We start from the raw sequence: 27,522 nt of genomic DNA on the forward strand, positions 1-27,522 counted from the left end.
ATTGGTAAACATATTTTAGATCTTTCACTGCTTTTCATAAATTTCTATAAATAGCCGTAATTTTTATAAAAGTTCTATTTACAATGGATATCGAAGTTACTTTATAGAATTCTTACAGATGAAATTCTATTATACAATTTCTAACCTTGACAATCATCATCGAAGTTTTGATTAGATGTACAAAGACGAAATTATTAAGTGTACAAAAAATGTTACGTATATTCTTATACCATTATCTTGCATTTAATCATTCATCTTTCTTACACTTAAATATCAATCATTTTTAATTGTAACATCACTGAATAATAACAAGGTTTAAAAGCACCAATATTTGTAAATATATTTTTAACAAATATATGTGATAGGAGAATGTAATCGCACGCTTTTTTTCTCTAGGTATAAAATTGCTTACAATTAGTAATTACTTACAATTAAAACATTTTGCATTGATAAGTTGCACATATCAATATATGGCATCGCTTAAACATTTGCTTAAAAAGAAAAATCAGAGTAATCACATATTCGTAGTTACACATCCCTATCTCATCAGACACAAACGAGATTAATATTGAGATGTCGTATTAAGATATAAGAAATACTTTTTTACTACTTGTGTATACTCGTGAAGGAAAAAATAATTAAAAAAATTTTTTAAATTGCATTACATATAAATCACTTCTTGATACTAAATCATAAAATATAATTCGTAGTGGATACGCATAACGAAATTTTTTATTAAATTGCCTACACTTGTAGTAAATATGTAATGATGTAAACCTTTCAAAATTCAGTAATTTTATAATCAATATCTAAAAATTTTAACATTGTTAACGTATCTTTTTACATATGAAAATTTTCAACAATTTAAATAAGCAATAAGATTTACATTTGATTTTTATAGTCATATATATTAAGCGTTTTTCTTTAAATTTGCAATATTGTACAGCAAGCCATCGAAATTTGATACTTGTATTTTTGTGCACACTTTTGCTGTGCAATATTGTACATTAAATCACGCATAAAGTGTCAGTTTATAAATGATTATTTAATAATAAAGATGATATTCGTGATAATGATATATATAAATGATAAATATGAAAATGATTCTATAAAAATCTATATCTATATGTGCAATATCTACGTTGTGTCTTAAATTTTGGGCCCGTTATTTTTTTTTCTTTAATCTTTATCTACTAAAATAATTATCTATGAAAAAAAACTGCCTTAAGAAACTTATATTTTAAACATTTAAATTATGTTTATATTATTAAATTCTTCCATAAGCCAAATTACTTGGAGCTACAGTACCACTTCAGGTAATAGATAAGTTATGCAGACCCGTTCTGATGTATTTTCTTTTTCTGTTCTAGTAGGTTTTTCATATCATCAAGCGCTTTTTCAATTTGCCTTGCAAATCTGGCGGCATTCTGTAAATATTACAATTATTTTATGATCAGAAATATCTTTTAATATATAAACAACTGTATATAAATAAATATGTCATATACAATAAAGACAATGCACATATTAAAGAAGACAAAAATGATCAAAGTAATGAAAATAGTAATTAAAAAGTAATTAAAAAGTAATAGTAATTATCTTACCGTTTTTGACGAAGATCGTTTACTAGAAATATGGAAAAATAGAAGATCTTCTCCCGCGATTATGTAAGAAACACCGTAACCATCATCGGCCACAGGACCAAAACCACCACCAGCTGAAATACAATTCGGGTATTTTTTTAAATCCAATCTCGAAGTTTGGCCGTGTGGAGTTTGCGATGTTGACAGTCTCCATGGTTCGCTTAGAACTTCCTATAATAGAAATATTTATCGCGTTTAATATTATATTTAAATCAATTATTACATGATAGATGCATAAAATAGCTACCTTCAGGAATGGTGAATCTACTTCTAAGTACTTCGATACTACGTATAAACAGAATAGATGCCTATCTATCCCTTTACCACACATAGCATCCTGATAACTTTTTTGATGTCTTTCTACCGCATCCATTAGCAATTTGATTTTTTCCGTTACCTACACCAGAAAAAAGATCTTAGAAACATACAGAGATACGTTAAATTTTTGTATTCTTCATTTATTATGTCATCTTTACCATTGTTGTTTCATCCTCCATCGCTTTTACCCATTTAGAAGACTCAATAGTACATGGTCTGACCGTTTCCGTTCGACCTTCTCGAAACAATCTCGTCATGGAAGCTTCATAGGTTAGACTGAATTTTCCAGCATCACGATAATACGCTAATTGCAATGCCATTTGTATATAGGCGTCTGGTGATATAGAATGAGCTTTCATCAAGCCTTTGCCATAAGCAGTGTGCACGTAAATACGTAATTCAACATCATTTAATATACTATGCGCTACCTATTAAATTTAAAATCAATTATTATATAATCACAATATTCACACAATCATATTTTACTCGTAATATCTGTCACTGTATTACATTTAGAGAAACGAGATGAATTATTATTATTATTATTATTATTGTTGTTGTTGTTGTTGTTATTATTACCTGATAAGATTGTTCAATAGCTTCAATACATTTGGCATCTAAATCCCATTGCAGTCGAGTTGGAGCTGGAGGCGTAAATTCTGGAGTACCCGCATTGTGTCCATTCTTATATCTAAGAATAATGCACGTTTTTCATATAATGGAAATATTTGAACTTACGTATTTTATTTACATATTTTATTAAAAATATCTACTTCATGAAGAAAGCGCCATTTTATTATGCTGTAAAAGAGTATTCAAAAAATAAAGATTAAATATGTTTATTATTGTTTATTATGACGTAATATAAATTATAATGACCAAGACAAATTGATTCACGCGTAATCTTCATTTTCTGAATATTCTTCATATAATATCATGCAAATTTAAATACATTTTAATATATATATACTAATAATTTCATTCAATTATTATTATTATTATAATTAAGCATATAATTATTATAATTAAGCAATAATTTTTTATTTTAAATAGATGGCTTTAATAATATATTTATTATATGATAAGCAGATATAATACACTTTAAAAGCATTGTAAGTAAAAATTAAAAAATTATAAAAAAAGAAAATCACTGTCTAATGATAATTAAGACATGATAAAAGTTACATGATTGTAATAGGAATGATACAGATGAGTGATCAGTGATTTATGCCCCACTATCAATATAGTAACAATGCACGATAAAAATTACCCAATTTCATTATCAGCAGCCATAATAAATTCCCATAGAGTTCCCAACACTGGTGCATCAGCCCTAATAAGCATATCAAAAGAAAAAAAAACATTAAGGACAAAACGCGAAAGAGAGATGTAAAAGCATCATCATCAAAAGCACTCATCAGTGAAACTATCCGGTAGAGAAAAATAACCTCCAGGAAATGTAACATTTAGGAAACTGAAACATAAGGCATAGCAAGAACCCCATAGACTTTTAAAGATGACTGCTGCGAAGAGCGCTTGAGGACATGAAAGATTTGCTAAAAGAGGCATCTTAAATAAAGAAAACACATATATATAGAGCAATTCAAAGTTTCATAGAAGTCCTTAACATATAAGGAGACAGTACAATTATCTTTCAGAAGCAGGAAGAAAGATAAATAGATAGATATGCAAAGTAAACGATATAAACTATGGATTATAATTCTTACTGTCGGTCCAGGAACTCCGAACATACTACGTATTCCCACAAGTGTGACATGACTGCAGCATCTGCCCTGCTCATTACTTGTCATTATATGCAGTGTTTCAATATATACATAAGTTTGTGTGCAATAAAAATTTATATTAATAAAAATATATTGTTTTTATAATATATATAATACAAATTTGTGATCTATTTTTCTATTAAAAATAGAAATATACAAATTTTTTAGATAATTATTTCTTTAAAACACAAATCTTATAAAAATATCCATTTGCTTTTATTATTTGCATATAGGAATATACTTACCAAGAATGCTCTGCGTTGAAACCAATCTGTGAAGAAAAATAATTTTTATAAAACTTCCAATGATAATTCTAATGTAATTTGTAATATGTACTCACTCTGCCATTGTTTCCAATGCATAGCGTAAAAGATTTATCAAACCATCGATCATAACCCTTTCCATGTAATAGAATCCTACCATAATGATCCAACTTTTCTGGATGTTCCTAAAGCACGAAAAAACAATCATATATTAATTTGAAGAGATGATCAACATTTATATTGTTCAAAAATATGTTTTTTTATTAGATAACGTACTGGATCATATTCATAAGGTACATCGTCTAATGCAACCACAAACGCAGCCTTCTCAATAATATCCAAAGAAGCTTTATTTACACCTTTTGCAAAGAAATCTTTTCTAGCTTGTGCCCAGGCAGTCCTTTCACCAGCCGTTAATGCGGCCAATTTCTCTTCTCCCTCCGATGGTGTTGAATTGTCATCCAAAATTTGTTGAATCTGACTATAAAGTCATATTATCATACATTCGCACGTAATAAAGATACATATCAATAGATCGACAATAACTTACACTTCTATTTCACAGGCTTGAAGAATTCTATTTCGGTAATAAATTAAAACTTTGAAATATCTGCCCTTATGATATACTACTATATGTTTGGCGTCTTGATAATGCACGATTTTATCAACTTCAATTCCGGGAATTCGTGTAGTATTGAACACCCTTTCATATTGCCATGAACACAATGGTACTAATCCTTGCACTAGAATCTGAAAATGTATATAATATATATGAATATAAATGTAAATGTATATAATGTATATAATTTTTAATATAAAATAAATATAGTCCGTATAATTAAGTCTGAACGATACAAAATAGCAATATGCATTCTTATTTTATGATTTATCTTAAATAAAATATCTTAAAAAAAGATATCCATAAAAACAAATATATCATAAATAAAAATTCATATGTTTGCTAAGTATATGAAAATTTTATTTTTATAATAAAAAAATGAAAAAAAACTACTAACTGGCTCTAATTCTTGATGTTCGATAAGACGTCTATATTGCAAGCAGGAATATATTACGGCTGCGGCTCGCGCGGCTTGCACATTCGTGGGATGCGTAAGAATGGCGTCAATTCCATAAAAATTTGAGTTGACCATCAGAGGTGATCTTCCACGCAGATAAACATACTCCTCCCACCAATCAGATACGTAGTTAGTAGCCCACCAAGATTTGAGAACGAGGTAACGTTGTAGTTTGACTCCGATGCCATTTTGGAACTCGTTGGCCAGCTTTTCCATGCGAGCGTAATTCTCGTCATCGAGCAATGGCCGTACGCTCCTCAGATACTATTCAAATAACATTTTGATTTTTTTTTTACTACAATTTTAAACAAAAGAAAATACCTAGAGCCATCGTAGAATCGTTGTAGGCTCAAAGCTTACTAAGTTATTCATCAGACTAGCATTAGGATACCAAATCTAATTTACGCGTGCGAGAAGTAAATACTGATTCGTTCTTAAATCGTAAATACTGATTCGTAAAATCATTATAAAATCATAAAAAAACATTATTTATCTAACCCGTTTCATAGTGTCAGGTACTGTCGGTAGTGGCAATCGTGGCAGTGATCCTTGGAAACTGTACAGCATAGGCTTATGCCAACCTGAGAATAGTTTTACCAGCAAGAGCCAGATTTGGGTCGTCAATGACGGCTTGCGACCTTTACCCCTTGATTCATACATCCATCCTTTGTATATCAGCAACAGCTTGAACGTGTATCGAATCGCGTATATGACCGCCAGCCATATGAACAGTCCGACCACGAAGGAGCCTGCCAAGTGCGCGAGTATAGACGATCTATTGCGAAAAAAATCTATTAATTATCTTTATTTACGCATGCGACGAATCACAAATTTGTAATCGAAATATAAAATTTATGTAGGCTTACCCGGAAATATACGGCGAGACTTTTCCAACGAGGTCATACGGGACTTTGTAGCCAGCAAAGTGTATTGCCGTTACTAAAATCACAGTAACCCAGAGACTCTCCAAAGAAGCCGGGTAAACGCCGCTTTTCAGATTATTCTACGAATATGTACATGTAAAAATATACACGTTGATGACATTCGACATTAATATTCGATATTTGTTCAGGTATTAAAAATGTCCACACTCACTTGAAACCGGAAGAATCTCTTCTTCCATGAACGTATACCAGAGAGCCAAACTAAGTGGAGTACTTCTCGGTCAAAGTTTACATCCCATCCTTCGTGTGTTATCGAGAAGCTGAATGCTACAGCCGAATGGGCTTCCGCCATTCTGCGTTAGCCTTCCTGTAAAATTGAAGTTTATCTAAGAATTATTATTCTTCGCAGCTATAGTCTTTCGTATAATGCTGTTCAAATAACTAAGAACAAAGTATGACTAAATTATACTGGAAGAACAATGAAAGCTGTAATTCAAAGTACAAAGATATCAACATACAGTCAAGAATGCTAGTCATCAAAAATTAAAATTTATTTAAGATTGAGATTTAAAAAAAGGTTTTTTTATTACATACGATTAGGACAGAATATTGATTAAGAATATCGATTAAGAAAACCAACTGCAATCCAAAGAACAAGATATCAATATGTATGCGCTAATTAAGAATGCTAATCATACAAAGATTAAAATTTATTACATGAGATTTAAAAAAAAATTTTTTTTACTACATATGATTAAGACAGAATATCATATTTTCTTTAATCGAACATTCGAAAAAAGATATATTGGAAATTAATCGACAAAGAAGAGAGCAATCTCGTCGTGACGAGCTACGTGATCATGAGGATGATAACGATGCAGATGTACCAGTTGACCTTACTTAAAAGCCGCAATTGCGGTGCGCGCGAGTGCATGCGTGTAGATCGCACCAAACTGGTAAATACAGGGCCATCGCATGACAAGTTTGACCGGCGATCTTACTTTATGGAGGTCAAACACACTCGACTTTTGAAAGAGCGCCTGGTACAAACTGTATTCGCGATCGAGCTAAAACGCTGTACTGTATAATTTTTGTAATTCTTCTCTCATCTTTTCTTTCCTGAATTGTCTTTTTATTGAAGCTATAAATTTCATTCGTAACATTCTTCAACTTGTAATGCACCTGTCTTCTGACTCTATCAAGCTATGACGTTAGATGAAAGGAATGAATGAATTCTTTTTCTTGCAGCACAATAAATAAATTGATTTCTTTGTATAATATTGTATTTTTAAGAATGTAAATTCGTAAGATATGATAACAAAGACATTTTTTTCGTACATTAATTATCGTTTGATCAATTCATTGATTATAAAATCTATTTTCATTGAGAATATTTATTAATATAAAATAATAAAAAAGTCAATTTTTTATATAGCTTATCAATACGAGCACGAATAATAGCATATAAAAAAAGATTATTTAGTAATATTATAAAGTTAATATTCTCGATTTTGACATAGTTTAATATGAGTTGTGAAAAACAGAAGTTTTATTAAAACAAAAAGAGAGATGAATTATCATTAAAATAATAATTTCAAATATAAGAATATAAAATATGTCAAATCAAAACATATTTGTTATAAATTTGTTAAAAGTTAAACTATATTAGGATTAAAATATTAACTATATTAAAATTAAGTATATATTTTAAAAAATCACTTTTTAATGAGACTACTTAATACAGATTTGTCATCAAATTAACAATATCTTAAAAAGTACTAATAATATTCTATTCATATTTACAAACATCTACTGTAATTAACATATTTATTTAAATTAAGCTCCTAATTCGTAAAAAATTAATATGATATTATTGACATTTTACAAGTGTCACAAAATCACGATCACGTCAAACTCTCGAATATCAAATATGTAAAATTTCCTTAAAATTTCCTTTTTCCATTTCCCATTAGATTAATTTGCCAATTAATATCATTGTTTCTTCACGATTAATTTCTCATCATCAAAACAGTGATAGCACATTCAATATACATACTCAAATTGTCAATTCAAACTGGGAATCTGGCACGAAAATTCACGGAGAGATATTTAATTAAATACATTCCAGATCGCAGAATGCATGTTGTGTGTTTGCAACGTTTACGAAGCGTTTACACAGATTAGAGAATGTTACAAGACCCAAAGATGTTGAGAGTCGAAGGCTACGTTACAATTTTGATTCATACGCGCGTTATACTGTATATATATATATATATATATATATATATATATATATATATATATATATATATTGTATGCGTAATAGAAAGTCCGTCTGCGTTTCACTCGGTTTTCACTCGAGCCACGATGGAGAGGCGTATTGAGAGAACAGCAGAGGAACATCTCGATGACAGATCCGTACCGATACGAGATACATAATTAATTTAACAAGAGTTGCGCGCAAGTCACAGAAATATTGACAAACGTGTCACTTAGGGAGAGGAAAGTAATTGACGATAATTCGTGGAGATGTGCGAACGAACGTATACGCAGACAGCCCGTCACGCTTTCAGATCGGGGACTTTTTAACAAGAGAGCATTACTCGATTCGTTCGAGAATCCCTTTCCTCCTGATTTCACCAGGAAAGCCGGTTTACCAATGTAACATATGTCGAACAGTGCACGTCATTTAGTAAAAGTTTTACAATACTGCCTCCTCAAACTTCTGGACGTATGACTCTGGAAGAATATTTAAGTTCAGGAATATCTATCAGGAAATGTATACGGTTTCTAAGAAATGGTGAAGACATCTAGATAGAACGATTAATAAAACATTATAAGACGTCTATTAAACTGACAATGAGGCACAATCAAATGAAACATAAACGGAAGTTTAGTTCTTTTTTTGTTATTTTATTCGCAACTTTATTGCTCAAGTCATTATAGGCGACGTTCGTATAATTTTACGCAATATTTGGTATAATTTCTGTGTAAATAATAATTTCAACGTATACAAATGTCTAATTAAAATATTCCAGAAAAAGATTGAAACCATTCTAGATTTATCAGTTATCATTGCTCCTACAATTCACACACAGGTAGTGACTGTACTTGTTTGCCAATGTGATAACCTTGGACTTTGAACAACGACTCGTCCGGTTAGGCGAGCCGTCATAAACTTAACGAATAATTGCGCATGATCTTTTAACGCATTCGGATTTACCACGTTGCGTCGATTGTAGATTTATTTGAGATTAAGGCGTGTGTTTGCACCGGCTAATCAGTTTGACTGAATCTTAATGACTGATCTTAATGAGAAGACGTGGCAATCAGTCTGCGTCTCTATTCTCGATAAGTGTGTGAGTTAGCTTGACAATTTTATTCGCCAGACGTTATATCACAACTCTTATATCACTTTAGCCTTTATATTAGTTGTTCTCTCTTTAATCGTTATTATTCTTTATTTTTATTTTTATTACTTTTTTATTATTTTTATTACTTTCATTAAACTTGATAAGAATAGTTTTGTGTCGAAACAGTATTTGTTATTTTAGGAATTCGATGCATTCTTTCTTCTTTTAACGCAAACTACATATGTATGCCATCGTAATGAATAAATAAGTACTTTGATGACAACCTTCTTCCATGCAAGTAGGTCACGTAATGAATTTCGTTTATTTGAGGTGTACGTGTATTTCATTAACTTTTCGTTCAAAGGATTAAGTTTTTTGCAGAAAGTATTGAGTAAAAACGAAGCTGATAATTAATGATAATATAACGATTAACGTTGTAAAGTCAATGACTTCTCGATGACAAATATGCGATTATGTGAAAGCAGTTATGCGTAACATGTTTGCTTTCATCGTTACAGACAATACTAATTGTTATGTCTTCAAATCACATCAATAAATCATTTCAAAGTCACTTAATGAATTAATAAATGCACAATTTTAGACAAGATCAATATTCTGAATTCGATAATGTTATATAACAATAAATTGATTCATCATAATAAATTAAATTTAAACAAATTTCTAGTTGTTCTAGAGTTTATTTTTAAAGATAAGATTTTTAAAGAAGATTCTTAATAAAAGTATGGAAAAATATATGCAATAGACTAAAAAACAAATTGGATAATAAAATACGAAAATTAAATCGCTTGCAATTATACATTGAAGATTCGCGAATATTTCCATCAAATAAAATTTTACATCGTTATGCTTATTGGGATCTATTGCGCGATACGCCTATTATTGTATATTATCTCCGTCGTTATACAGTAATATGAAAAAGCAAAAGCAACAATTAGCGTCTCGACAATGAATATTGCGAAATGCGTGCATTCGCAAAACATATAAGTAGACACGACTCCAACCTTATCGCGTTATGCGTCAGAGATCATTTATGGAGTCGCATAAAATTCTCTGAAACGCGCAAGTATTGGAATAATAATAATATTAACAGTCGATAGTTCATAGAGGTCCAGTCTTGATATTAATGCAAGTCACGTGCAGCAAGTCTCTCTTTTTCTTTCAAACCGCAAACTTACGTAAACAATTATTTATCGTGCGTAACCTCTATAGATAAGAATTACCAATCGGAAGCAATTGACTACATGTCCAGATAGGAATTCCAAAATTTGCTTGATGAACGGTTATTAAAATAATCTGATTTACTCTTCAAGTTTGCTTTCATCCGTTGCCATATATACAAATAAAAGATAATTTATAATAAAATAAATAATTGTATTTATAATAAAATCAATAAAGACATTCAAATCAACAATTTTCAATTTTATTTGAGACTAAGATTTCTACTTGATTTTCTGATTTCTAAATGTTTCTATTATCCAATAATAAAAATAATTTTAGAAAAAAAATTTGATATAACATAAATAATGAGATAAATTATGTAAAATGCAAATTCTTCTTCGCAAATTTAATGAATTCCTCTACATTACTTAGCAAAAAATAAAATTATACAATACAATAAAAGTTTGTATTTTAATATGATTTATCATTGAACTTTGTTCAATGATGTTAAATGTTTGATTTACAGTGATGTTAATCATCACTTCCATAATTTAATTCTTTTTGATATAAATCATATCATAAAATTAACAAAAATTTGAAAGTATCTATTTTAAATAATCTTTGTTCTGTTGAACCAATTTCATAAAATTTTTCTTATCACATCTTACAAAAACCTTGTAATTCAAAGGTGCAAATTTTCTGCATGTGTAATTTGGTTTGAATTTTAAAATTTTCAAAGAGTCACTAAATTGTTTCCCAAATTGTTTCCCAGATGATGCAGAGCAAATGCGTATATGTGTTATCCAAGTGTATTATCCAAGATTTCCAAATACAAAAATATAAAACTCAAAATTGCATGCAGATTTATTGCATATAACCAGTAATGAATTCAATTGAATGCATTTATTGAACACTTTAATCTTATATAAATAAAGGTTACATCCAAGAAATGAAGTAAAAAGGAAATAAAAATTTATGAAAAAGGAATAATTCGCATTTTTTTTTTAAAGATCATGATTAAACATTTCTTATAAATAAATATACAGTTCGAGAATATATCGAGAAGAACATATGTATAATTATATATGTATAATTACATATGTATATATAATTTTATTAATTATGAAGTGCCAATTCAAGTATCAGGATTTAAAAATCTGATCAATTTCATGAATCACAGACAATTGCAAAAGATTAGTGATTTATGCCTCATTTTCGTGCATTATAACGATAATTGCCAGATTTGCAAATTTTGCTAATAATTGCTTTTCAAAAAAACAAGCGTCAAGACATAGTATCACTTATTGACGTCAATCAATTACGATTATGATACGCTGATACTGACGTCTGTTGTAAAGTTTCCGCTCTTACTGTTAATCTTTATGAAGAAAGTAATGCTATCTCATCCGTTTTTATTAAAAGCATGTTTAAAGCATTATTATATACATATTTAGTCAATGACTCGCACATATAGTGATTGACATTCTACGATGATACATTCGTATCTTTGGTTAACGTTTGCTACTTAAAAACAAAGACATTTACTTTCTGTATGGTTTATGATAGTTGAATATTTTTTTCTAAATTGTTTTGTACAAATTGAAAATGTGAAAGTCTTTTACCCCATCTAAGTGAATATGCCCCTTTAACCCGGATATTACGAATGATGATAAAAGATTATGTGACATATCTCTCATGTGCGAAATACCACGTCAAGATACCATCCAATCAGTGTGTGATATGATGATAACGCGCAATATTACCAACGAAGACTTTATCATTTAAATGCGAGACATGTCTATTTTCAGCTGTGCGCCAAATACACACTTATTTAAAAAAATTCATAATAAAAATGTAAATTAAACATCTTATTAAACAAGAACAAAAAGATTAATTCAACCTTCTTCCTTGATATCCTTGATCTTTTTCAGCGATATTTCGAAATAACAATACTATAATTTATTTACATATTTTTATTTCCTGTTTTGAACTTGTTCTTTAGAAATATTAATATTAATATAATAACGAACTAACATTTCTTGTATAGCTAATTCTTTGTGTAATTTTTAAAAAATAATTTTTAATTTTTAATTTTAAAAAATATCGCGTACAGATTCTAATATTTCAATGATAAAATAATAAAATATAATATAAGTAACACACAACACACACAATAAAATATAATATATAAAATAACAATATAATCTATTTTTAGAAAATAATTATCTATATTGTTTTCTTTTAATAATAAGAATATTCATTGATTATTAATTCCTTTTTGTATCTTTATCTTTCTTATTATCATTGTAATATAATGCTTAGTTTAAAAAAAAAATATTAGAATTTCCTAGAAGTTTTAATTAAAAAGAAACGAAGTCCACAACTAATGACAATGCAAATATGTTATACTTTTGAAATACAACTTAAAGAATTATATTTATCAAGATTATATTAAATTTCTTAGAACTTTAATATATTATGATTTTAATTAAAAAACTGCAAAGTTAAATATAATTACAGTTTTTAATATACAATAAAAAGCTGCAATCCAATATGTATTAAAAATGTAATGATAAAATCATATATAAGTATAAACTTACAGACCTTATTAAAAAAAAATCAATATACATCAAACATATAATTATACAATCAAATATATTTCAAAGAATATATATTTTAAGAATATATTTTAAAGCTTATAATATCATTCTGCGCATAAAGAAAGAGTTCAATGGATCAACTCATGTATATATAAATCATGTATATATAAATATTCGCTATTCATCGATATATGATTTTGCATTTATTTTATGCAAAACAACTTATGTTTATTTATTTAATTTCCTGTTACATATAAAAATTTTCTAGATGTAATATCATTATGTCAAGATAATTCTGCACTGAAGTCAATTGTAAGTTTAATATATTTAAAATATGTAAAATATGTAAGGATGCATTTGCTAAAGCATACTATTATATATGTATAAGATATAGCAAGTATTCATATATGCAAAAATTAATTCATGCTCTATCTTTGTTACTATACAACATATCTTATCTTGATACGCAACACAAAATAATAAATATAAAATAAAAATAAATAAATATATTACTCTGAAGTATCATGCGTTATATTACAGCGCTACACGACTAGTTGCAACAATATCTAAGCATTCTAGATCTAAATAATAATATCTAAGATCTAAGAATTAATTTTTTTTTTGCATGATTTGTGTGCAATTATATCCAATCCGTCGTTTTTCAGAGGAATAATCGCTCTTTTTTGCAACTTATGCAAAACGCCTAATTAATCTAATGCAATGATGTATTCGATATCAAGTATATAGAAGCGACCTTCGAACTAGGCGCGATCAAAGCGTACGTTGAAATACGTGAAACGAGCGATAGACATTATTTCGTATAATGTCTTCATATCGTCTTTCTTATCTGAGAGCAACAATGACAATTAGCCCCCATTCACGAGTTTATTCCAAATTCGACAATCGTCTTGCCAGCAATCTCGAGACTGATTATTGGACTGGTTATATGAACTAGACAAACAAATCGTATCGCTTTTATTAATATACACGCATCTGACAGCATCGGTGTTACCGATGATCTGTTTATCGTTATTCACGTCCTTAATATGCAATTAATAAGTCTCGAGTAGACACGTAGTCAAAATACTTTTACATATATAATGCACATTCTTAACTATCAGAGCGGATATGCAAATGATGACACACGTAGTTCTGTTTATCTTATTCCGTAACGCAGATCTCACTTCATGAATTCATTCGTCCTGATTGCCGAAACCCACTGCGCAATAATCACTTCATGAATCGCACGAACCCGGTTGATCATAAGGTGATTACCTATACAATTGTTCATGAAGAAATTATCTAATTTCCGCCGGAAATTTAATTGACAAAAGATCACTGAAGCAAGACAATTTGTGAAAAATTTTCGAGGAGCTTCATTCGCGATCATTGTGCAATTTTGAAGTAAAATGATATTGACTTATTTAATACTGATAACAATCTAATTTACAAACTGCGATAATTTCAAACAAGCAGAAAGAAATAAATTTTAAATTCGAGAGAGAGAGAGAGAGAGAGAGAGAGAGAGAGAGAGAGAGAGAGAGAGAGAGAGAGAGAATTTATATCTGAATATCATATTTTAGAATTGCATGCGCATACTTAATATTAAGCGCGATGTTAAACAATGCTTAAGCATATTTGAAACTCGAAATGGGCGGAATTATTTGACGAGCAATTCAAATTTCTTTTTTATGTTTAAGATATTTTTTATATTTAAGATTTTTTTTTTTAGACTTTTCTGGATTGCAACTTGCATTATAAGTCAAAGAATCAAGATGAAAAGCCGAATTATGCGATTGTAACGTTACTCGAGGATTTCAAAACAGAAAAAGCCAAGTAAACATTAATTGAAAGTCACTCTTAATTTATTATATTTTCTTTACTTAATAATACGTCTCGCACATACCAAAAGTCACAAGCTACTACAATTAAGAATGATTGTAATATCCCGCAATTTAAAAGTAATTCCAAAGTTCATTATGTGTAATTAGAACAAAGCATTATTAAGTTTGTTTGAAATATAAGATAGGAAAATAAAAAAAGAAGTTATATTGACATCGTCACAATAAAATTTATTTCTATTGACTGCACAGAGATGATAAGAATGCACATAATATTCTCTTCTAATCGTGCACAATCAATGTAATATCACATAACCCACATGATTATGTTCAATTCCAAAGTTTATTACCATTATGTGTAATTAGAACAAAGCATTATTAAGGTTGTTTGAAATGTAAGATAGGAAAATAAAAAAAGAAGTTATATTGATGTCGTCTCAATAAAACTTATTTCTATTGTACAGAGAAGATAAGAATGCACATCATATTCTCTCCTAATTATGCATATCAATGTAAATCAATGCAAATCAATGTAAAATCACATAACCCACGGCTTCTTTCTTCTGTGAGAAATAATTAAGTTTTGTAATTAACTGCGGAATGACTTATTAAGCAATGATTTTAAAATCTCGTATCATTAAGAATTAAAATTACGTTGCAATCATGTGACATAATTGCAAGTTGGAATTTATGCAACAAAAGTGCAATAGAGAAAACTCTAGATAAATCAAAGATAAATATATTTTTCATCAAATTCAATTTAAATTAATCTTTAAGTACATTGAATCTTTAAGTACATTGAAGAATGTTTAATATGCTAATTAATCCTTTCTCGAGTTTTGTCTAAACCATTTGATATTACGCTACATCAGAATATTATCGAATTCGTAATTAAATATCAAAATATTGAAATTCAAATCATTTTCTTAGAATAATTCTTAAATAAATTCTCTTATTCTTCATTCTATTTTATTATTTTATTTTATTTTCCATTGCATGATTTAATTAATAAAAATTTGATTAATAAAAATTATTAGAACTCATTTAAGTAGAGTTTGTTAAATTTATTTTGTGCTAAATTTAACTTAATTCAGCTATCTTAGTGAGTTACTCGCTATATATTTCTTTCACCGATTCTATGAAGAAATCTTAAAATAACTTGCGCAAATACGTCATTACTTGAATTTATATTTACTCTCGCAACGTATTAGTAAGTTGATACTGTGTTACGTGTCACTAAATTGCTGTCTATAACAGTAGCAAAGAATTAGCACGTATATTTTTGATCGACGATTTAAATTGCGTCTAAATCTAAATGTATTTTATGGTACGGTCTTCGAATTTATTATGGAGGCGGCAAACGGGAGAGAAAAATATAATGGAGTTATATTTTTCTACACGATAACGCAAGACTCTTTGCATCTATCGCAGTGCATGGTATTTTTCGCAATAGAATTTCGTTAATAGATACATAATGCAATCGCATGAAAACCGTCTGTGAATTAAAAATACAATATTACATTATTTAGATGTAGATATTCGTCATAATAAATTTGCTAATGTTATATGCGATTACACAATAAAAAATTATATTGATTCAAAACAAAGAATAGTATTAATTATGCGGAGAAACTATGTAAAATATGCAAATTGCTTGAAGTACGTCGTTGAAAATATTCAATATTTGAGATAAAGAGATACTTAAGATACAGAAAAATTTGTATATAAATACCAATATAATTACTGTATAATTTACCTAGAAACATATATTGATTACATAAAAGATAGATAATTCACAAATTATCAAGGCATCGATAAAGAGAAAATTGGCAATTTCGAAATAAAATTAAACGTTTAAGGCACCTGTCCAAAGCTGAATATCATATTATAACTGGTATTTCAGCACTTTTGCTGCTGCGTTGGACTTTGACCGTCGCATGGATGTGACGCGTGTATTAATCATGTGTGTACAGAACCAGGCTCCGTCGTATTTCACTTAGAAAGAGATGGTTCTAAATGTAAGCACATAACTGCAAGCAGCAGTTTCAAGATATGACAACGAAAAAAATCGTAGAAAATAGATTTGTGAAATCTAATTATTCTTATATCATAATTGGTTTTTTTATATATCTACATGAATCTTAATCAATTAAAAAGTTATTGCTATACTCTCACAATCACATTATATTCATTATATAAACCGCTAATGCAAAGAAATAATTATTTTACACGTGAAATCTTTCTCATGATAAGTAGATTCAATCAAGTCCTACTGAAGAATGATACGCAGAGATTATGTGGGAGAATTGTTTATAAAACTGACAACATCGATAATTAAAATTCTTCCTGCTACTTTAGTCATCGAGGTCATTCGTGATTGAATCATTTTCGAAATTGCAAATTTGTCGATTTTACAATAATTTGCATCATTCGGTATTTGAATGAATTTCATATTATTATTCATTCATTAATATTAGGAAATTTTAAAATTTAACTTAACATTAACTTTTAACATTAATTAATTTTTTCAATAATACATTTCATATAAAAAAAGTTTACTTTTTCCTTTGCTTAAAAAAATATGTTAAAAAAAATAAAAATGTTATTTGCTGATTAATAATAAAGTATCGCTATGATTTAAAATATAATGATTAAATCTTCAAGCAATTATAGTAAAATAAATTATAATGATAATGATTTAAAAATTATTAATTATAATAATAATTTAAAAATTATTATTATAAAAGTAAAACATACGGCTTACTAGCTAATTATTCATGAAATAGATAATCAAGATAAAAAGTTTACATTTTTTATTTAACCTTCTCTACAGAACTTTTGTAATTTTTCACGTTTTAGTTATTTTCTACACATTTATACATATGGTTCGGAATTATGTTATTTTCTAAATTAATTACGTATCAATATTTATACCTCTCGTTATAAAAGGCGAAAGGTGGCAAGGACAAATTTGCAATTTTACATACATTTGTTACACAACCAAAGCCGAAACGTTTCGTAATACTGTACGGAAAATAACTGCATATACAGGAAGCCGATTATTCTTATCCGTGGACTTTCATTTGGCACGTTCGTCCAGGAAAGTATAACAAAATATTTTGCACTAAACTAAATATTAAGTCATTAAATGTTAAATCGATCGTTAAATGCTAAGTCTTACAACTTAATAAAAGATATAATGCATAGTTATTCCGAAGCAATAAGAATTTTGAGCCTTAAATGGATCGTGTTTATAAATAATTCAAGATAGTTTTCAAAATGTAAAATCATATATATTAAAATCATATTTTTAAAATATGGAATATAATTAAGAACAATGAAATTCAATAAGTTAATGTCAATGTACACGAATACTAATCAAATATTACAATAATGATAATAATATTTGAAAGAAGGTATGATTAAATCACATTAACAATACAAATAATTATGCAAGTTTTAAACTAGAATAATCGATTAACTAGATTAATCTATTAACATTTTTATCAATGACCATATATTTTACACTTTATTATACATATCACACATAATGTTTTGAATAAGTGGATTTAAAGTATCTACGTATTTTAACTATTCAGTTGTGTAATATCACGAACGTGAAGTGCGTGATAGACGTAAGAAAAATGGGATTTGATTATTTGAAAATTACAGAATAGATTTAAGGTAAATACATCTCAAAGTAGGAACTTGCATGTTGAATTCACGATTGTTGTAGGATGTTTCATCATTTCCACACAAATTGTACTGTACGATGTCTACTATATATTTACCGTCATCTTTTATCATGAAAAAATATTCTTCAAGCTGAGTGTTGATGTTTAAAGTAAACTTTCGAATGTAACTACTATTTCATTAATATTCAACTTGACGGAGTATTCTACAGTGAGACACGTGTCACGACTTCAAAATGCAAACTTCCTATATTTTTTCTCATTGTAATTTATTAATGAAAAAATATTTTACAATATTTAAAAATTTTACTTTTTAAAAGTTAAAAAACAATTTTTAATGCTCTCTTTGTTTTAAACTATCTGATTTTTTTTGAATTTTTATCTGGCAAATTAAACGATAAATTCGAATCGTTAATTGTTAAATTTAAGACTTAAGTTCACGAAATATCCGACTGTCGATCTAATGAGGTCGATCTTACTTCGCCGCTACTTGATAATTCGATAAAATAAATTGCTGTACGAAAGAGTAATGTACGAAGATCGATATCAGCGATTGTTTTCCTATGACACTGATCGCGACGAGGGAAACCTTATATGTTGTATCATTATGCATTCCGATATTCAGCATTCGCGATAGTAGCTATTTCAGTTTAAGTTTATATTTATAAATATTCATTTAATATTGAGCAACATTTAATGTATAATAGTTTATCAGAATTCTACAGATATTTTTCGAAATATTTGAAACGGTAAATATAATACAAGCTATACATTTTTGTAATTCTTCGCAAAACGCCATAAATATTTACTGCGTAATTTAATCTCTAACAAACATTAAATTAAAAAAATAAATAAGCCAATATATAATATCGTATAAATTATTATTAGATACAATTTATCGTAATTATTTTCTATCAGCAAAAAGATCGAGGAGTAAGAGTCAAGTACAATAATTTACCAAAGAAAAAAGACAAAAAATGCAGAAATCATGATGCATAATTAGATGAAGCAGAATAAAAATAATAACTACTTATAAACATAATAAAAATAATAAATACTTTAATTACAATTAAATACATTGATATATTCACTTTTAAAGTTCCACTTTCTAAAGTTCCATGGCTTTAGCTCCTCTTATTTCCTCTTATTTCTTCTTTGTTTATTACGTAAATATAACTTTTACTACAATTTTCTCTAATAAATATTACGTCATGTCTCTCTTCCTTTTCTTCGCCTAACTGGTTATCCTATTTAACTGCACGACATGAGATGTCTGCATAACCGCAAAAGTGCAATTTACATGCACGTCGCCTTTTACATGCCTGAACATGTACGTTGGCCGCGTTCTAATAAGAAAATCTTGTTCCAAGAAGCGGACTTTGACCCAGCATAAAAGAATAATGGCGCCGGATATTTTAAGGCCACTTTCGTTCGGTTTAATATAAATTATTCAGTAAATGATACCAAAAGAAATAATTCTTAACATTTTCGTTACAAAAAGATCATTTTGGCGACAATTTTCATCATATATGTAAGGATACAGTAACTTTATTAAATTACTCAAATATTTTACGGAATAATTGATAAGATTTTGTATAAGATTTATGACTATTTTATTTATGATAAAAAAAAATATCTTTTGTGCACATACGTATTCATTATATTATAGACATTTTTCTATTGATATAACTGTGTGGATTAAAAGACGAGTATAACTGTATTTTGCTTTCATGAAGTAAACGAGTAAACGCATTCATAGTTACTTATTTACATTCTGGATGAATAAGTGACAATATTATGTAATATACGCATTTCAATCACATATTGTGACTTGTTTTCTTTATCTCTCGTCAAATTGATTAAATCCTTGTACATCGTTTCAAACAATTAAAATTCAACACGTGAAGAAAATGGCATAAGAATTTATATATAATAAAAAAGACTTTACAAACTCGAATAAAAGCCTAATTAGTGGATAATATTATGCTTTCAAAATTAAGATCAATCAATTCTTTCTTGAAGTTTTAAAATTCTACTCTGGTAGTATAATTACTGACTAACGTTAAAAACGTTTGTCAACATTAAAAATCATTAATGCTATCTTTTCCGTGCTAACAGTATTCATATGTCACCCATTCATAAACAGTCATTCCTCACACTTTTTATCGTTACCGATAGTAATGAAAACAACGTTCTAACTTATTTATCTTCTAGACTTTATTTACACATAGCATGCAGAAAAACAAAAAGCACTAAAAGAGAAATAAAACATTCTTTCTTGTAGGAGTAAATTTCAAGTCAAGCTTTTTTTGAATTTCCGCGGATTTGATTATATCCGGATTGCCGGAGAAAACTAACATGTGCTGATATCTATAAATTCTGCAGAAACCGACGTAAATACATGTGACGCGGAAGTGCGTAATGCGTTCGACGATACGCAACATATGGCGTACTTATTCAAATCGCGATCTGTATAACCTCATATCTCCCTGAATTCGGCACAACCACTGACATTTTCTACATATGTACACGTGGCGGGGAATTGCGAATGAGAAAGTGTACAGATCGGAGTCAAAGAAATAATAAATCTTCTCTCTTTCTCTCTCTCTCTCTCTCTCTCTCTCTCCTCTCCCCCGCATTTTTTCCCCTTCTCTGTCGATTTGGCACTCATACCATTTCTCGCGTTCATTATAGAAAAATAAAAAAAATTAGTGCGACCAGCTATAAAACAGGTCTGATGCAGTGGCGTGTCGTTCGAAGATACTTCGTCGTTTCTTGTGTTAAAGTACATTCTTAAACCAAGCAAATGGAAATTCCGCAATATTGATAAAGTTCTAAACACGTGAAACCTCGTGTACCTCCGTCTATAGAACTCGGTAAAAATTCGTGTTTTCGAACGACTTTAGAATTATTACCTATGTAATTAGACCAGATAAGAACAATAGAATGACAAAGAACGAAATCTATGTTTTCGTCAAAATAATATTTCTGTGGAGCGCTATTCTCTAAAGAAGATTAGTTCTATACAAATATATATTCATATCTATTTCTGACACACTGCTCACGTATTTCTCTGTTTTTTTGATACAGTATTTCAAATAATTCTTTTACACACACACACACACACACACACACACACACACACACACACACACACACACACACAAATTATTTGTGACATATAAAACACTATATCAAAAAAAGAGAAAACTATGTCAAAAATAGATACAAATATAAATTAAAATATTATGATCTAACACGGCATATATCGATAAAATGTCTGTGTGTCTAAGGAAACTCTTTATCTCGGAGAATTCTAATTTTTCAAGAAATTAGAATATTATCTTGCCATAATTCTCACATTTATTTTTCCATAGTTTCCTGTTGACGTAACGTGTACATACATCGTAGATACTGAAAACACGTTGTATTTACTAATCAATTATACGTCATACATAGAGCCACAATAGAATTCGAATTTTAATGTATGTTAACCAGATGTGCTAAATAAGTGTTATATCCCGCCACATTTCACAGATGAGAAAGCCTCATTCAACATGGATGGGTCAACACAATTGTAAAAGGTCAAGCAGGTAGCCCGTTAAAAGAACGTCTTTCGAAAGAAAAGTTAAAAGAAAAATCGAGAAGACAGAAGGCTATCATGTTTCTCCAGAGAACAATCACATCGGTAAAACGCGAAGGGAGAGAAGCTGAAGGCTCGCAGGCGATTGGTCGAACGTGCGGCCGCGCCTCCAGACCAAAAAGTAAGCCACATAATCCCCCCTCCTACTGCTCCATTCTCTTACTCTCCTTCTATCCTTTTCTTTTTCTTGCTACGATTTCTAATAATAGAACACGTTCTTGTTACGCGGACATTGATGCTGCCTGACTGCGTAATACTCACCAGCGAGCGTGTACGCGCGTGTTGTTTCGATCGAGGTCTATGGGGACGAGGCGGCGGTTTTCAGCTGTTCCGAGCACCGGAGTTTCGTCTGCAGCAAGAGGTTCGTCCGACGGCGCGACGAACAATGTAACAATGTCGGACAGGGTAAACGGCCTGACGGAGGAGAATGCACTTCCTACTACATACGCGACGTCCTATTAGGTTGGGGATCGTCGTCTCGCGTACTGTAATCGTACGAAAAACACAACCGAACGCGACGGGACACCGTCGTGAACTGAGCGAAACTGAGACGCACGCAACGCAAATAGGACGGTGTCCGAGTGCGCATGCTTCATGTCTCTGCGCACGCGCGATATAATTCGCACCTCCGAATGTCGGGTAATGTTCGAGTGCTGTTAAATCGTGGGGGTTTTAGATCGACCTACTCGTAATGCTACACGTGTATCAACAAATCGGTGTGGTCGAAATGAGGTTCGTTCGAAAAGTGAACAGATTCCGCGTATGTGCGGTTCTGCCGAACACTTCCGCCGATAGATTGCCTTGAAAGATATGGAAAATAAGTAGTCTTGAAAAATATTAAGTTCGATATGAATAATAATAATTGCAATGATAATGTTCTTAAAAGAAGCTTTTAAAGCTCTTATCTGATAAGAGTAAGATATTTAAATATCTTTAAACCGACCTTTGGATTATTAAAGTATCAACGATTTTTACGTTTTAATTATATTCCATTATCTTCATCTCAATTTTTTGTTACTTGAATCTAATGAAATATCGCATTTTTTCTTAAATCAGATTATGTTATCTTGTTTCAATTTTTCATTGTTTCGTTATATTACATGCATGCATGCGATATGTGTGTTGCAATATAACGTGTCCATAAGTTCTTAAATCTAAATAACCATGCAGATTAGTTACCCTTGTGACAATTTTAAAGGAATTATACTAACAAGGTTACGAAGATTGGTAAATATATATGTACTTTTAAAGGAATTATACTAACAAGGTTACGAAGATTGGTAAATATATATGTACGCAGGGCTGTGCAAATAGAGGTACACCACGATAGGATCCCTACTATTAAAAGGCCCCGAAATTTCAGTTTAAAATATAATTATTTTCTATTCTTTATAAATTATATTGGTCATTTTATAATTGTACTGTTAATTGTACGTTATAAGTTTTTGTACTTTTTTGAATTAATGTTATCACCTTTGTATTTTTTAATTCTTTTTAATATTAAATGAACAGAAATAAAGGATCTTTCTTATCTTTGTCTTATACACATGGTCCTATACACGTGTATACATACAGGAATTTATTAGACCTGTTTTTTTTAACTGAACTTCTTTCTATTTTATTTTTCCATATATCTTTCCATATTTCTATTTTATCTTTTCAAATTTTATTTTTCCATAGAGAAAAAAAAGAAAAAATAAATGATGCAAGAGATTCTACTTTTAAGTTGAACTGTGTGTGTGTGTGTGTGTGTGTGTGTGTGTGTGTGTGTGTGTGTGTGTGTGTGTGTATGTTTGTATTTAAAATGAAATAAATATACATTTGATGGAAGCAAAAAAAAATTTTAATTCGACCTAGTGCAGCAATAAAAAAGTAGACCTCATAAGTTTAATTAAAAAGAACAGGTCTATTGTATGATAACATTAAAACTGATTTTCAGATATTAAATATCACATATAGATATTGCTTCTTCGTTTCTTTATTGATTTTAATTTTGTCAATATATTGAACAACTTTTATAAAAAGTAAAAATAATATTCTATTTCAGTTAAAGTTAACGTTATAAATATGTTAACATTAAATTTGCTTATCAAATTATATCAAAGTGTTACGTTTCTTGCATTAATTTATTACATAATATTTGCGTAACTTTTTAATATATTCGTTTAATATATTCGTTTGTGTAAAATTAATATAAAAATTTGGATGAACCATTTTAGGATATGCGAAATGTGTTATATTTAGCACAAAATTTTTTATTATGTAGAAAACACATATACATATATTTATACATAAAATCACTTAAAATACACGTTCTATTTTTTTCTTCATCAAATAACATCATGTCCTAAATTAAACTGGAAATACTACGGTGCGAAGTTGTAATTAAACAGTTATATATATTTAGCATATATCAAAGAGATTTTTTAGTATAATATGTAGTATATAGTATAATATGTGCATGAAATAACTTTCAATAATTTTATATTAGTATTCATTAAAATATTTTATGATAGTATAAACATAAGCTTCAAATAGCCTTACTCTATCTTACTCTATGTGTTTGTGTTATTATAAAACATTCTAATAATATATATAAATATATATACGTATGTGATACACTCGTGAAAATTATATAGAAATTACATAGAAATTTGCCAAAAAATGTTATACATAAGCTAATTTCTAATTAATGCTGCAAATAAAAAAAATGTTTTAATCAAGAATAAAAAATCGTTATATCGTTCTTTTTAACAAAATGTGTTTTTTCGATTATAAATATATTCAATTATAATGAAGATACTTTTTCTGATGCATTATTTTATGAAATCAGTGTATTACGTTTTGTAATCCACAATCCTTTCTATCACTTCCCGGTCTTTTAAATATTAGCGAGCAAATTAAATATTATGGTTAAATATTACGTCAGTTAATAACCTGCATATTTGCATATTTGTCATAAAAAAAAATTTTTATCAATAAATTTAAAATAAAAAAAAATAAAATGAGGATAGCAGTTATATCCAGTGTTTCAGTTAATGTTTTTTTACTTAATTATGTTCTGTTTTGTGTACGTGTGTTTTGTGTATGTGTATGTGTTTGTGTGTGTGTATAAGTATGTATGAATGAATACGTGTATGTGTGTGTGCTCGTGCTGTGTGTATACGTGTGCGTTTGTGTGGCCTGTGTTACAATTGCTGCTTGCTCATTCGATGTCGATGTCGATGATTCCAATATTCTGTCGTCTTTTCCGTGGATCAAAAATCTTTGTTCCATGTTATTGTATGGTACGCTATGGTAGTGTTGCGAAGCTTGCGGCACGGTTTTTCTTTCTTTATGTATATCTGCATTTTAAAAATTTTTGTATTTAGCAATTTCTTCTGTATTTTGCGGTTCTGTTTCTGAATGTGTTCTTTTTGCGCTGCTTGGCCCTGCTGTTTCCAATATTGTATTTTCTTCTAATATTTCATGTACAGAATTCGCCTCAAGCATTTCCTCAGTAGGCGAATTGTTCGTCGATTGTTCGTCATTTTTATTGTTCTTTCTTTTTGAGTTACTTTGAGTTACACTTTCCATTGCTATTATCGTTTATAAAAAAAAAGGAAAATGTCAATAAAAATATTTTGTACTTCCTGTATCTCTGATATAGGAAGAATATTAAAACAGATTTTCGTAATTGTTGATTACACGTATCTAGAAAAAAGAAAGTAGGAATTATGGAAGGAAATGGAGGCTTGCAAACACGGAAAGAACAATTTTGTTGAATCTAAAAGTTCGACTAAATACATATCTGAAAATAATTCAAATTATTAAGTATAAAATTATTATGTAAAATAATTTGATAGTCCAACAGAATTATTTTCAGATCTGTATCTAGCCAAATTTTTAAAATTTTTACCAACAAAACTGTTTTAACCATATACAAATATAAATGGTATAGAATTATAATATTAAAATATAATATTAAATTATAATATTAAATAAAATTAAATAAAACTCTTCAATTTTATAAACATATTTGAAAATATATTAAAGAAATAATATAATTAATAAAAAAACAGAGGTACAAAATAAATTGAAACAGAGACAATTTCAGAGAACAAATCCAAGCACGTGTGTACTACTTAATTCAGAAAATTTTAATGAAAATTTCAGATAACAAATTCAAGCAGCCAAGCAATCCTGCTGACTGGTATGTACTGCTTAAATGATTACTGGTTAAACCTAAAAGTCTAACGTTAGGTAAATACATAACATGCTTACATAAATCAAAGGAATTGTCCTTGACTTGTAATATATTCGTCATATTATAGAATATTCTGTATCTTCATATTTTCATGTTATTAAAATATTCTAAATTAAATTATAATTACCTTCTCATTATTATATGTTTTAAAAATTATTATTTTGCTGGCTAAAATTTTTAGATTGTTAAATTATTCTTTTAATATTTTTACACGATACAATCGATACATATCGACACATATCGATACATATCGACACATAGCGATAGATATGTATGATTGAAACTGATTTTACTGATCGTGCACTAATACTAGCCATCACGAGTCTCTTGAAGTCGACGGAAGATAACGCCACCATGATGTTAATGTATTAATTTCTTTCCCACAGAAGATTTGCAATCATTTGAATCTAACAAATTCTTTGAATCAATGCTGCGGATGTTTTTATATACATTTACACACCATACATGCATTTTGTAAATAATAATTCTATTCGAAAAAAATAGAATATTACCTAATCTTTTCTTCTTTTGATTCCTTGATTTTCTTAGTGGATTTCCGATTCATTTGAATGTTACAGTCACAGTTGTCATTTCTTTTTAAAAACAAAAATGTATGTCATTATCTTCAAATATTAGTATTTTAATACCTTCCATAATTTTCATTATATCTTTTCCATTGTATTATATATCGTATCTTCCAAATTTCTTTATTAAATATTAGTCGTTTTATTTTTATATTTTATATACTTTCTTCTTCAGCTTTCTTTTTTTTTTCTTTGATTTTTTCCTCTTTTCTTACTTTTATGATTGTTCCCATAACTCTTCTTTAATTTTTCTCATCCTGGCATATTTACAGTTTCATCTAAATTCTTCTGCTTAAATGATCTTTTAATATACTCCAACTCTGTACTTTGTTTTTTCTCTATTTAAATCTCTCTATTTCAATAATGTCAAATTCTTTTATGTATTCTCAATAATTCTATATCTTTATTATCTAATT

The 27,522-nt window shown here is 28.9% G+C and overlaps 1 protein-coding gene across 3 annotated transcripts; it reads right to left on the reverse strand.

Moving 5' to 3' along the window:
• Positions 1 to 221: 221 nt before the first annotated feature.
• Positions 222 to 22,828, reverse strand: whd (carnitine O-palmitoyltransferase whd). Of its 3 annotated transcripts, XM_089077561.1 has the most exons (16): positions 22,538 to 22,828; positions 6,180 to 6,335; positions 5,951 to 6,087; positions 5,583 to 5,859; positions 5,025 to 5,348; positions 4,559 to 4,758; positions 4,285 to 4,489; positions 4,086 to 4,193; positions 3,991 to 4,016; positions 3,689 to 3,754; positions 3,232 to 3,294; positions 2,541 to 2,652; positions 2,120 to 2,389; positions 1,891 to 2,040; positions 1,605 to 1,814; positions 222 to 1,427 (listed from the first exon to the last, which is right to left on the reverse strand). In XM_089077561.1, the coding sequence occupies exons 2-16, from the start codon at positions 6,318 to 6,320 to the stop codon at positions 1,329 to 1,331; spliced, it is 2,388 nt and encodes a 795-aa protein (XP_088933687.1). In that variant the 5' UTR covers positions 6,321 to 6,335; positions 22,538 to 22,828; the 3' UTR covers positions 222 to 1,328. The 3 variants fall into 3 exon arrangements, with proteins under 3 accessions (XP_088933687.1, XP_011631816.2, XP_088933688.1); XM_011633514.3 differs by lacking the exon at positions 3,689 to 3,754 and having other exon boundaries at positions 22,538 to 22,827; XM_089077562.1 differs by lacking the exon at positions 3,232 to 3,294 and having other exon boundaries at positions 22,538 to 22,827.
• Positions 22,829 to 27,522: the final 4,694 nt, after the last annotated feature.

This window comes from Pogonomyrmex barbatus, unplaced genomic scaffold (genome assembly GCF_055798465.1).
Source record: "Pogonomyrmex barbatus isolate J1 unplaced genomic scaffold, ASM5579846v1 scaffold2, whole genome shotgun sequence".
Lineage (NCBI taxonomy): Eukaryota > Metazoa > Arthropoda > Insecta > Hymenoptera > Formicidae > Pogonomyrmex > Pogonomyrmex barbatus.

Coding starts and splice junctions, on each gene's coding strand:
- whd (XM_089077561.1), bottom strand. CDS start 6,320: ATGGCGGAAGCCCATTCGGCTGTAGCATTCAGCTTCTCGATAACACAC. Junction 3,755..3,990: donor TTCAACGCAGAGCATTCTTG/GTAAGTATATTC, acceptor AGTAATGAGCAG/GGCAGATGCTGCAGTCATGT. Junction 1,815..1,890: donor TAGATTCACCATTCCTGAAG/GTAGCTATTTTA, acceptor TTTCTATTATAG/GAAGTTCTAAGCGAACCATG.